General features: G+C 38.5%; 1 protein-coding gene across 1 annotated transcript in view; it reads left to right on the forward strand.

Annotated features, from left to right (window-relative positions):
* The window catches only part of ITGA9 (integrin subunit alpha 9), a 218,071-nt gene that overhangs the window by 95,678 nt on the left and 108,377 nt on the right, over positions 1 to 14,016 (forward strand). Inside the window, exon 16 of the mRNA XM_021546471.4 lies at positions 8,843 to 8,998. Coding sequence (XP_021402146.3) covers positions 8,843 to 8,998 — 156 coding nt within the window. The remainder of the gene's footprint in view (positions 1 to 8,842; positions 8,999 to 14,016) is intronic.

The following is a 14,016-nucleotide window of genomic DNA, read 5'->3' on the forward strand; positions in this document are numbered from 1 at the left end:
CTTGATCTTTGTTACTGCCATTTTCAGAGAACTGGGACCTTGTGTGTACTCTTCGTGGGACAACAAGTGGTCCTGATGGCATTTTGAGTCCTTCCTCATAACAGATGTGAAAGATAGTTTGGTTTTGGGCATATCAGTTAGAAAGATGTCCAGCCTTCATTTTCATTGACTAGGATATTCTCTCTTCCCATGTAATTCTTTTCACATGGTCTGTAAGTTTATGTTGTCATACATTTGGGGCCAGTTTGTTAATGTACCATTTACTCTCTGTGGGGATTGACCAGATCAGTTCCTAAGTAATACCTTACATTCAGACCATGTGTTATGTTTTTCTAGAGAGACAAACAGTTTTATTTGTATGTGGGATTTGTGTGTATTTTTAAGAAACAAGTTTAAAGCAAGCCTAGTGGGGCAAAACTTGAAGTTTGAAAATTATTGCTAATTGAATACAGGTGTTTCAGAAGCTGTCCGGTCTCATTTTTCTATAATAAAGGGTTAGTGTATTACAGTACCATGTAAAACACAAAAGAGAAGCAGAATTTGTTAGAGTTCTAGTAAATGGAAATAAAAATGGGCCTTTTTTTAACTGTTATACTTTTTATAGGTTTTTCTGGTCCCTCAAGGCTGGGGTGAGACTCAGGACACAGCACAGGATTTTTCAGTGTGTAGAAATAATCTGACCTGGCCAGATTTTTGAAAACTATGCGTACAAACTGCATCTGCCTTCATTTGAAAATAAAGTAATCATAGAAACACAGAATATGATGAGCTGGAAGGAACCCACAAGGATCATTGAGTCCAACTCCTGGCCTTGGACAGGACATCCCCAAGAGTGACACATGTGGCCAAGAATATTGTCTAAACACTTGAACTGTCAGGCTTGGCACTGTGACCACTTCCTTGAGAAGCTTGTTCCAGTGCCCAGTCACCCTCTGGGGGAAGAACCCTTTCCTAATATCCAACCCAAACCTCCCCTGACACAACTTCAGGCCATTCTCTTGGATCCTGTCAATGGTCACTGCAGAGAAGAGATCAATGTCTTCCCCTTCTCTTCCACTCATGAAGAAGTTGTAGACTTTGATAGATATATGCAGGGTCAGTTGGAAGGGTAATGATTTATTTTGCATGTCAAAGATGTACATCTGTGTACACTGAGGATGAAATGGGCAGGTGCTATTTAGACAGGGATTTTCAGAGAAAACTGGTTTTGACTAGCTGTTTAGCTCACTGTTTTGATGTGACACTATTGTGGTTGAAGGTTGTTATCTGAGATACCAAAGTGAGGACTCATGATGTTAGGAGTCACTATTTGAAGAGCTCCATAAATTTCTACCCATCAAGTTAGACAGTTATAAAAATGTTTTCTTTGACCAAGTGCTTTAAAAACAAATTTTAAAGATAAAAGGAAGTGAAGGATGTGTAAAATACAACTTTCAAAAGGTGTAATCCTTTTGGTTGTGTAATGTCATAAATGGCTGTAGTGATGTTCACCTGTGCTTCACCTCTGAGGCAATGACTTCATCAAGTGGATGTGCAGGTTTTTCTTTCTTTCACAAAAATATTTGACTTTGTTTCAGGAGAAATAACTTCTGGACTTTTTGAGTAATCCTGATTTTTTTTGAAAATGAGACAATTTTCCACTTTTTGGGTTTCCAGAGAAGCAGATTAACAAACCTTCATGAATGTTATTCTAAGTCTTACAGTAGTCATGGCTTCTTCTGGGTAGCCAATTTTAATTTTTCATTTATTCTAGCCAAGAAAGTAAACTGGCAAACATTCAGTCTTTACATAATTTTGTTTTTGCAAAGCGGGCAGCATTGGGTTCATGTAGTGTACATAGAATACCACAAATACCTCAGTTACTATTTCCTAAAGCATTAAGGTTAAGCAACACTAAATGTAACAGTCTTACATAAGGATTTGAAGTTTTAGGAAAATATTTAATTTACCTAGCATGAGCTGGGACTTGCTAGCAATGAACAATTGTTAATTTAGGATCCACTAGATTATTTGCAATATGTTTTTATGTTGTTTTGGTTGCTTAGGGTGTTTTTTTTAATGCCATTTCCAAGGAAAAGATGTAGTCAATTTGTAAAAGGTAGTTGTGATGGTAGGTCTTTGAGATGACGTGCTACAAACTGGCAGTTACAGGAATGGAAAAGTCAGCTGAGTCTATTTCTACATAATGAAAAGGGTTTTCCTCTCAGAGGCCTTGGAAAAACTTGCCAGAAGTGGATACTGACAACTGTAATATGAGCTGTATTTTTTCCTTTTTGTTTGCTTTTTGAATGTTATATGCTGAGAGAAGTCTCTTCTTTACAGATGAGTAGTGCTAAAAACAGGTTTCTGTGGAAAGAGAATTCTAATAACTTTAATAAAAAGAAAACCTAAAAATCCTTCCACATTTTTAACAAAACTGAGCTAAGTAAGCCTTTTCTTTTTATCCTGTTGCTTGTGATAACTCATTTTATTCTTCCTCACCTGACTGAGGTATTTTTAAAAAGAATCAGATTACCTGTGGGCAGAGGTAAATAATATCTGCTATCTAGATTTAAATATCTACTGTGTTGTGTGGAGCTTTTAAATGGACATTTTTCCATTCTTAGTCTCTATTAAGACACACTATACCAGTAAGCCTAGCATATAAATTTGCCTTCATGCTCTCGTTTGTAACTGTTTTCATGATTTCAGCTTATGGGGAATTCCAGCTGTCACGCTTGAAATCAGTCTGGATTGTGAGGAAGCTGAGAGTAGTTGTCTGGACACATTAATTTATCTTGGGAAAGGAAAGAAAGAAGTGCAGTGCATTTTTAGAAAGCTTTCTCAACTCACATCCTTCCCTCTGTTGCTCTCTAAGATGCTAAAACATTACTGACTGTCTTGGTTTGAAAAGACAAGTGTCCACTAAGGAAGGCAGGAGCCTCCCTTGAAATGGAAAATGCTAGCTCACTCCCTCCAAATTATTATGATTGTGAAATTAAGGGGCTCTCAGGCAAAGATATGGGAGTAGGAATAACAGTGCTTTATTAGGAAAATACAAAAACAAAAATTGCAGTAATACAAAGCAATGCTGACAGAGTCAGAATACAACCTGACACCCTGTTGGTCGGGTGTTGGTAGCAGTCCCATTAAATGGTGGCTGCAGTCCTCCTGGAGTGACAGATTGGTTCTGTTGAAGCAGTGATCCTGTAGAAGGGTGGAGTTTTCCTCTGGAGGTTCAGTGGTGGTGTAGATGGGCTTGGCCTTCCTCTAGGAATCCAGTGGAAAAGGAAGCTAGTCCTCTGGGAATCCAGTAGGAAAATACTGCTTGTGGTGTTCCAGACCTCAGATTATATCCATATAAGAATGCTTGGCTCCCCTCCCTGGGCAGAGCATCTCCCAATGGGATGATGTAATTTTATCAGTCATGCAGTGAAGTTCAATAGCACATTAACAGAAAATATTTCCTGGAGGGAGGATTGGTTGTGGAAGAGATAAAGAAAACAGCCCCACCTGGTTTTAACAGGTGGCCAATTAACAGAAGATAACTGCCCCACCTCTAAGGGATGGCAATGGAATGCACACCCAGCCACATCTTGTATCTGCAACCTAAGACACTGACCCATTGCCTGGCTACTCCATGATTACTATAACAAGACCATTAGAACTTGTGGTACAGCAGCTGTTCTTTGTCCCCTCAGAATGTGTGTGAGATTGTAGCCTCTTCAGAATAAAGTTGTGATGCATTAATGAAATAAATCCTAGCAGTAATACTGCCCCATGATTTAATTATGGTAATAAAATCATTTGTACATGGATTCAAAAGTGCTTCATTAAATACTTACACATTTTATTAAGGAGAACAAGAATGTATTCATATCTCATGAAGTTTATGCTGTTCTTTCAATGCGTTTGTAAATATGGACAATGTCAAATACTGTTTACCAGAAATAGGCAGACTAAAATGGTCTGGAAATTCAAGAGTTCCAAAAACCTGCTGAAGAGCTCTCTGGCTCCATATGGTAAACTTTTTCTAAATCTTGTAGTGCAAGGGAAATTTCAGGAAGCATTGAGAGCTTTAAAGTGTCAATATATGAAAAAAGGATGGGAAAGCTGATCTAAAGGGCTGTAGATTGACATCATTGTATAAACAATATAATGGAAATGCAATTATGTCATGCTCAAGAAATTAAAGGAACAAAACCTACTTCATTTAAAAAAGAAAAAACCCCAAACCCTCAGTAATGAATTAATAAGTTTGATCAGTGAAGGTAGCTATGAAGATTGTGATAGAATTTTAGGGTATTGCAATTTCACTTAGCATTATAGGCACTATGATTTAAAAAGAGATAAAAAAGAAATGATTGCACAAAATTTGTATATATAGATGTTTATATTTAGCAGACTGATGTAGAAAGGAGATGTCAGTGTAGGATTATTAAGTGGGTTATTTCTAACTATGTTCTACAGAAATCAGTGGAAAGCTTAAAATTAGTTATTAAGTCTGAAAATAAAAAAAAAAAACACCTAAAAAGAAAGACTAAGCAAAGATTAAGTAGTCACCGGCATAAATGCTTGTGCACTAGCAGCCTTCACACACATATAGGTACATGAGGTTCCTGGATACAGGGTCTTAAGGATACAGTAATGATTTTTGGGCACAGATGATTATGAGATACAATATAATGATGAATCACCCTAAGACAGGCTTGTCTTCTGCAAAACATGGACCTTGAGAAAGATTTCAGGCTCATAGCAGACCAACAATTGAATGTGAATTCTCAGCATGACAGTTGGCAAAAAGAAGCAGTGAGGTTTTTGGGTGTACATACAGAGAGAATAGTGCCTTGGAGTGGGTCATCTTCTGTATAGATTTTTACTTTGGCTGGGGGTAGAATTGTGTGTTCACTGATGAGATGCTTTCTGCTTAGATGATGTTGTAAAAAGCTATAAAACCTGTTCAGGTGTTGCAAGGGAAGGCCTCACTTAGAAATTTGAACTAATCACAGTGTTTTTATTTTAATGAAGGCCAAGAGGCACCTAAGTAGCTATTTGTAAACTACTAGAGAAAGATGTGACAGAAACCTGTGACTGAAACGTGATGTCATGTCTATTTAAAGAAGCCAGACCCAGAACCTTTTAAATTCAAGAGGGATTCCTGTAGGACCTAACTATATGTGTTCCAGGAAAATACACTGTAGCTAAACAAATTAGTTAATGTGGTGAAATATTAGCAAATAAATTGTAATGTCTGGGACATACAAGAAAGTAGAGTAAGTGATACAGTCTATTACTGCCTCTTAGGATAATTTATTTTTTAAGAGGGGATAATTGAAAGTATTATTAGTACCACAATATTTTTTCTCTAAGAGTTTTCTGTTAATAAAATAGAGATAAATTATAGAAAAGCAGTTTCTCTGTACAGGACTTTTGAAACAGTACCAAAGCAGAGATATGACAAAATCCCACAGCCAGTGAGATAAAAATGGCAGATTGTGGTTCCTATTCCTTGACTAAAACTCTGTCTTGTTCCAGCCAAATTTGCTTGAATTCCTGATGTGTGTGGGTTCTTGGTAGCCTAAAGTTAAGGTTGTAAAAGGCAGTGGTTGCTTGCCAAGACATTGTGCCTTTACGATGTTGGACTCTACATTTATGTGTTGTCATGATGTTCCTTAGTCTGTGTCTATTAAAAATGAAAAAAAATATTTCTTACAGTTATCACACTACATTTTCAGTTGGAAATTATGTTCAGAATCACCGATGTGACGTTTGATCATTGCTCTTTCGTTACTTTTCAGATTTTTTTAAGACTTTTTGGTACTAAAGTCAAACAAAAATACAGTCATAAATGGCAGAGGCCTTGCTTTCTTTCTTTCTTCTGCTCTGCTAAATCAGAGAGGAAAAAAAAAGAAGGAATATATGGCCATGTACAGTTACTGTGACAACACTGAAAAATTGCTTTGAGATGATTGTTCTGTGAGAGGAGATAGCAAGCCTTTGTTATCATATTTGCTAGGGTAAGCTTTCCAATTCAGGCATGGGAGAAGCTTACACCAGTTCAGTGACTCCAGTCTATACAGATTAGGTATTTACTGCTGTTACTTATTAAATCCTAGCTGCATAGTTGTTTCTGTTCATAATTCAAACTCCTTCTATATTACACTCATAGTTGTCCTTCAAGACTTCTTTCAATTACTGAAGCTGTGCTTCAGTCTATATGCTATGATTTGCCAGGTTTTGTTTTTCAGGGTTCAGAAATGTCTTTAACCTATACCACTTCCATAGCATAGCAGTCTTGTGGTGTCAAAGGATGATTAATTACATGTAAAAGCTGCTTGTGGAAATCATATCCCTTGACAAATCCAATTCATTAGGGTTATACAACTTACACAAAAAATGTACAGTTTCCTTTACTTGAAAGATATTTCAGTCGATCTCAAACCTTCTTCACATTGAATCTTTTGACTCCTTCTTGGACATCAGGAATACTTAAAAGCTATCTGCAGACTGTGTCATCAATATAGGATTCAACACAGGAAGCAATACATTTGGGTATACTGAAAATGAAAGAAACTGATTCACTTTATGTGTTCATATCTCAGAGAGTCTGTGGTGTACCTGTGATACAGAACTGTCTTGTCTCTGTCTTACGGAAAACAAATGCCACAGACTGTTGCCTTCGTTTTTGAAGGATTGTGAGCAGAAGGGAACATGTGGCAAAATTAATAACTGGGCAGCATTCATAATTTTATTCATACATAAAGATCAATGAGTCTGTGAAATGTATTTCCCAGGGCTGTGGTGGTGGAGAATTCATAATTTCACCATTAAAATCAAGCAGAACACCAGGAAACAATAAAGGTGCACTCCAATGTTCATTAAAGTCAATAGGAAACTTACCTTTTGAATTTAAAGGGCATTGGACTGAACTCTGCAAGACCATATTAAAACACGTAGAAGTGATTAAGTACTTATTATTACCATACTGCAGTAATAAAGTTACAAAAATAGTAGGTGGATTTGAATTTAACCCACTGCCTACATTTTTATTGTCTGTGTTTACATAGTTGGTTGTGTAAAGTTGGATTAGGTGGCAATTTGCCTGATGATTTGTGTTTGATTGTTGCTGTATGGCATGCTCTTTTATAGTCTTGTTTCTCTCTATACGTCACATAGGCTGATAACAGTCCTTACTAAAGTTAATACACATAATATTCTTGATTTTCTGTGAGAGCAAAGCTACCAGCTTCTGTGAGTTGTAGTGTTGTTATTTAGTAGTCTCAGTATGGTACAACGCCTACCCTGGGATTAGGACTGAGAAAGGGGCTGCAGGCATGAGTGTCTCTTCTGCTGAGAGAATTAACAGTGCTGCAGATCATGTGTAGAGTCCTTTTTATGGGACTGGAAAGAGGTCAAGCTATGACTACTGCTTCTGTATCTGTTGTTGATCAGCTCTTTACCAAAAAAGCACAAATCACTCCAAGCAATGTGCAGTTTAAACTTCAGAGTGCTGGTGGACATTTGTATTATGGTAGGGAATTTAAGGGCTAGCTGAAGGTGGAGGAGGGTAAATGTCATCCAATCTGATATTTGCTATTGTTCATACAACTAACCAATGATTTGGTAATTTGGTTAGTCACTAATCTTTGACTTCAGAGATCTGTGGACAGTCAATATATTGGAGAGAGCAAACGGTTGTCTTGAAAGAGACCAAGCAGGGTGGTCTGAAAGACAGTTAGTACCCAGATTTCCCACATCTGGAAGATGTAATTTTAAAGCTATTGCATCTCAATTGCTTCTTGCGGTTGGTGGAATATATTCAGAGAAACCCACTAACCAGTGCAAGGCAAAGTTGAGAGTTGGCCTATCTGAAGGTTTGATGTGCTTACTTACGGGATTTATTTATTGCCTCAATTTCATCTGTGTTGAATTAATGCTATGTTTTTAAGTAACTAAAATTTAAGAGGAATGTTTGTCTATGAAAAGGTAGAGCATTTGCACTTAAGTTTTCTGGTAGGTTGGATTTTGGAAGTCAAGACTGAACAGAACACAATGAGCACTTTGTCCTAGCACAGCAATCTGGATTTAGGCATTGCATGTTGTGACAAATGGTTTGAATTTTATGCCTTGGGTTCCAGTGACAAGAAAAGGTGATCCTTTTGTCTCATCAGCCAGATAATATGGCACCATTCTATACATCTGGTATGAAGACTACAATATGAAAATAAAGAAACTGAAAAACTTTCTTCTTTTACAAATTGAGTTTTCCTGTGCTGAGGATGGGGGAAATGGTAAATTTTGCATTGAGAAACAAATTTGAAGATGGATTTTCTTGCCCCTGTATGTCTGTAATCGTATTTTATAGCCACTTTAATACCTTTATTCATACATTCATTTGATATTGCAAAACAACAAGGGAATACGGAGTTTTCTGTTTTTTTAATGGGAGGTAATCTCAGTCAAAATCTAGGATTTTGAAACCCCAGAGATGAAGATTATTTGATCTTTGCTTTTACAGGAATAATTTAATTGCTTTCTATCTTTTTTAAAGAAAATATTTTAATTGAAAACCACTTGATTTATAGGTGGGCAAAATATTCCACTGCTTTTGTTTATTGAAGACTATATCCCAAAAGAATAACTTAAAAAAAAAAAAAAAGCTTCTGACTTGTTCATTGTAATGTGCTTATTCCTGTTTGACCTGGAGAAAGATGAAGAAGTAGAGAAACCTGCCTGCTGTGTTGAATCTGGTTGAATTGCATATTTAATTAAATGATCTTGTTTAATTGAATGTATAATTGTTGTAGATAGAAACTTGCTTGGCTATATGCATAGGTGAAATATGTGTTTGTCTTTTGTACAGAAAAGAGTCAAGGACGTCATCTCTCCAATTGTATTTGAAGCTTCATACAGTCTTGGGGAACATGCAATAGAAAGAGGAAAAGAGGACAAGGAACTAACAGCTCTGAAGCCCATTCTTCGCTGGAAGAAAGGACAGAAGATAGCACAAAGGAATCAGGTCAGATTCGGACTACGTTATTTCCCAAGAAGGCCTGTGGTTGAACTTATGGCAGAGTTGTCTCCAAAAGTGGATTGCCAAGCTCTGGGTCATTTGCACAGTAGCTTTTTTGTACAATCCTTACTATTGCTAACTTCATTGCTGCTCTGTGATGTAGTAAAGGCTTGTTGCCTCCAAGGCGGGGCAGCACAAAGTGAGGTCACTTTCTTGTTTCAGTGTGTTTGTGCTGGGAAGTGAAAGATGAGAGGTCCTACTCCTTCTGCTTCTTCCCTTAATGTAGGAGGTTCTTGTGAAAGGCTTGGTCCTGGACATCTTTCCAGGTTAAGCCTTTGTTAGTGCAGAAGGGGACATGGGAATTGTCTGAGGGGAGAACAGTGGGCAGAAGAACAAAAAATTTGCCTTACTGAACTATCCTCTTTTCTTGAGGACTTCATACACCCAGTCATGTGGCAAGGGAAACCTATTCCTGCTGTTATTGTAGGACATACCATGCTAAAATAGGATGGTTTCATTCCCCTCCCCTCCCCTCCCCTCCCCTCCCCTCCCCTCCCCTCCCCTCCCCTCCCCTCCCCTCCCCTCCCCTCCCCTCCCCTCCCCTCCCCCCTTTTTTTTTAGCTGTGAGAAGTCTGTCTGGAGTAGATGGTTAGATCTGGTTTTTAACCTTAAGAAATTAATTTTCTACTGATATGATAGCATCATTATCTGTAGCATTGCTTTCTGAGTCTGCTCATAAGGTCCCCGAATACTACTTAAAAAAGAGTAACTAAAACATTTTATTTGCTATTCTGTATAACCAAGTGCTTTGAACTGTATTTGGTTGTAATTCTTGCACTTTAGAGGCATGAATTTTTATTCAAGTATGCTTTATTTTTATAAATTTATGCATGAAAGATGTATTCAATAATTACTTGTTTTTATGAAGAGGGACTGTGGGACTGTTGTATATATAAATTTTTTGTTGTTGCAACAATATGATGGGAATTTATAGAGAACTTTGGAACTTTAACACTGCTGTAAACCTGAGTGTTACATGAACAAAGCTTCTTGTATTTTTTATTAGTGGGCTTAAGCTCAAAAGGTCACATCTTGCCCTGTGGGTGAGTCTCAGATCAATGTTAAAATACCTAAATGCTGAGGTTGTAGAGCAGGAACAAAAATACTTTGGGAATTTCTCTGATTTGTTTCCTTTTGCAATTTGGATGGGAGAGAACCAGTTTAACAATCCCTTTTCATTTGTTTTCCAGATGTTGTTCAATTAGATTAGTAAGAAAAGGATTTTGACACTGGGTATGCTGGCAAGCGTGCTTTCAGCCAAGGATATGACAAGAACTTCAGAGTTAGTGTGGCAGTCATGGTGACAAAGCCCTTATAAAGTAGCCTCAAGGCATGGTGCTAGGGTCCTCAAAGACTAAGTTCATGGGAAAAGTGGAATGTAGCATTCTCTTTCAAAAGTCTTTTTTCTTGTAAGTCAAAAATAATTTTAAAAGGCCAAAAAGGACAGTAGGAACCAAAATTATTATAATAAACAGTTTATATTTTCAAAGACTCTAATGATTATGGAGGAACCTTACATTTTGGAAATCCAGTTCAAGACTCTAGTGTTTTCTCTTTTCAGACGATATGGCACAGGTGAGGTCAGGTAGACAAAATTAGTGTTAGTATGAGTACTAATGTCTTTAAATATAGCTAGTTTTGTGTTGTTTTCAAAAGCCCTAGATCTTGCTGATCCAGAAGTGACTTTTTATTAGTCTCTTTGTTTCCTCCCAAATCCAGTTGCACCTTCATCTACAGGAAAAAGTGAGTAAGTCTTCTTGCTTCAGGGAAACTATTTTGTGTTTAGAACTGGATTTGGCTTAGTTCTTTGTAAATGGTTTGTACTATAACATTTATTTTTGTATACCCACTGTATAAATACATGTTAACCAAGAAGGAGAAAGCTATCCTGCCAAATACAGTGGGAATTTGTTCTTAGTAGTATCCAGTAATGTATCTTAGAGTGCAAAATGTGAAATGTGATAGGCTAGAATTCTGCCTGTTTTAAATACTGTAATAAAATCACCAGTTACTATGTGGATGGAGATTTTGTTTTAGGAAAATATTGTCAGTAGATTTAGTTGTGTCACTATCTCCAGGACTTTGTGAGTGCCAAAACTGTTTGTTAGTTAAAAGAGATTGAAAATATCCACAACCTTCTCTTCTTACTATGCCAATGTCTTGCAGTGAAAATTTGTGCCCAGTATTGCACTTCTGGGTGAATGAGATGGCATGATTCTTGGATGAACTTCAGCTTTTTAAAGCAGAGGTCTGTTTTTTGAAATACTTGTGTTTGAAAAGATGCTTAAGTAAATGAATTAGCTTGGTTGGCAGGCATGAGAGAGTAGAGAAGGATTTTCATGGAGATGATTTATGAACGCATCTAGTGATCTTTAGTTTGATGCACAAATAATGCCATTCTGCATTTTAAAACATGCACATGCACCACAATCTCATACTGAGAACAAAGAAATGGCAGATCTGGACAGGATGAAATACAGTGTCCATACACACAGCATGGTCTGGGTTTTTCAGTGATGTCTTCTCCAGAGCAGAGATCCCTGTGTTCCTTCTTGAGTCAAGTCATGTCACTGTCTGCAAGCTGAACTGTGCCCATGACATTTCTTGGCATTGGAGTGGCATCTTTATTCTGGCAAGCTGTTGAAATGGCTCTTGGCATGATTTTAACCTATGCCAACTACTGCATTCCTAGGCATTGGTCAGGACTTAGGATGCTCCTGTCTTGGAGGCAAGGTCAATTCATTTTACTGGTGCAGCTGAGTAACTTAGTACAGCTGTCGGTAGTTGGGTAGGTGGTACATTTGAAGATGAATTGACTTATACCTAGGCATATTGGAAGCCCTTGGAAGACTGCAGGGATCAGTCTAATTGTCATGTTCCATATGAAATAGCTTGCCACAAAACTCCTTCCTCCTTGGCAAGGCAAGCTCCCAAATTATCTTTTGCATTTATTCCTGCAGAGATCATAGGCCACCCTTCCTGCCTAATTGCAATTGTTTTCTCTTTGGTTGGAGTGGGATTGCTGAAAGCAATTTATATTCTTCTCCATCATCCCTTCAGTGGTGTCTCTTTTACTCTCGATGAGTTTGGTCAGCTGAAATAGTGTACAGATTTGGCCTAGATGGTTTGACAAGTGGCAATGTGCTAGTCAGAGTCTTCCACTCAGCAAAATGGATTAATTCCCCTGTAGTTCTCCTCAGCTGGAAAAGTTTGGTTCTTCCTTAGCATGTAGCACTGCATGGGGTTGTTGTGAGCAAGATGCAGAACCCAGAATTGATCTTGTTAAACCTCATACCATTGGCTTTAACCCTTTGATCTGGCCGTCCAGATCCTTATGCAGAGCTCTTCTACCCTCTAGCAGATCAACACTTGCATCCAACTTGGTGCTGACCACAAACCTTCTGAGAGTGCATTTGATCCCCTTGTCCAGATCATCAATAACCATATTTAACAGGACTGGTCCCAGTAGTGGGGACCTGGGGAACCCCAGTAGTGTCTGGATACCAACTGGATGCAGCACTGTTCACCACCACTCTCTGGGTCCAGCCATTCAACCAGTTCTTAAAACAGCAAAGAGTGCACCTGTCCAAGCCATGGGATGCCAGCTTCTCCAGGAGAATGTTGTGGGAGATGGAGTCAGAGGCTTTGCTGAAGTCCAGGTAGACAACATCCACAGCCCTCCCCACATCCACCAAGTGGGTCAACTGGTCATAAAAGGAGATCGGGCTGGTTAGGCAGGGCCTGCCCCTCCTAAACCTATGTTGTCTGGGCCTAATGCCCTGGTTGTCCTGTATATGCCATGTGATAGTTGCCTTTTTCCTAACTTGCTGGAAATGAAACTCGAGATGATTTTACTGAGGAGGTAATATAAGAGCAGATCTTTGTTTGAAGGTTTTCAGAGGCAGTTATGGAAAGATGTCCAGAAAAGCCCACCCCACAAAGATGTGTACATATTTATAGGTTTTAGGAAATTAGAATAATTGATAAAAACCACCCATTAGGAGGACAAGAGGTGATTCAATTTCCTCCCAGGTTAAGCCCCTTGGTACTAGCTGTATTTACTCTATGAAATGTATCTCAAAGAGTGTTCTCGGCCTTGGTTCCCAAGAAAACCCAAGATAGGATGGGGACTTTGCACCACTCGGGGCTTGGAGCTCTGGAATTCGTTTTATCTTTCTGCCTAGGAAAAGGCCATGGAAAATTACTGGAAAGACTAACTACTAGTACAGTAGGCTACAGAGATACAAATACAAGTGCAAAGACTACAGAGAACATATAAAAGAAAAAAAGGCAAAACCCAAACTGGTATCATGATCACACTCAAGATGATCAGTTCCATAACTGTGTCAGGCATCAAGATCAGGCTAACAAGCCTGTAGTTTCCAAGATCATCCTTTTGGCCTTCTTATGGATGGGCATCACATTGTCCAGCTTCCAGTCACCTGGGGCCTCTCCCAGGATTGATGGTAAATGATGGAGAGCAGATCTTCTGACAGCTTTTTCATCAGCTCAGGGTGGATCCAGCACTTCCCTTTATTGAACTTCATGCTGTTTTCCTCAGCCCATTGATTGTGTCTGTCCCCATCTATTAGCAGAGAGCAGATTAACCCTTCCACCCAATTTGATGTGTCCTGCAGATTTACTGAGGGTGCACTCTATGCCCTCATCCAGATCACCAATAACTACTTGAAAAAGGACCAGCCCTAAAACTGAGCCCCAGGGAACACCACTAGCGACTGGCCACCAATTGGATTTAGCTTCATTCACTGGAAGTCTCTGGGTTCAGCTGTACAGCCAGTTTTTTACTTGTTGAAGATTCCACCTTCTGAAGTACTTGTAGCCATGAATTGCAGCATTCCAGTCTTGTGAGTCATCCCACTTAATTTCCACGATGGCAACTACATCATAGCTTTCCCGCTGCACAATGGCCTCCAGCTTCTCTTGTTTGTTATGACACTGTGTGC

This window comes from Lonchura striata, chromosome 2, assembly GCF_050655825.1.
Source record: "Lonchura striata isolate lonStrDom1 chromosome 2, ASM5065582v1, whole genome shotgun sequence".
Taxonomy (NCBI): Eukaryota; Metazoa; Chordata; class Aves; order Passeriformes; family Estrildidae; genus Lonchura; species Lonchura striata.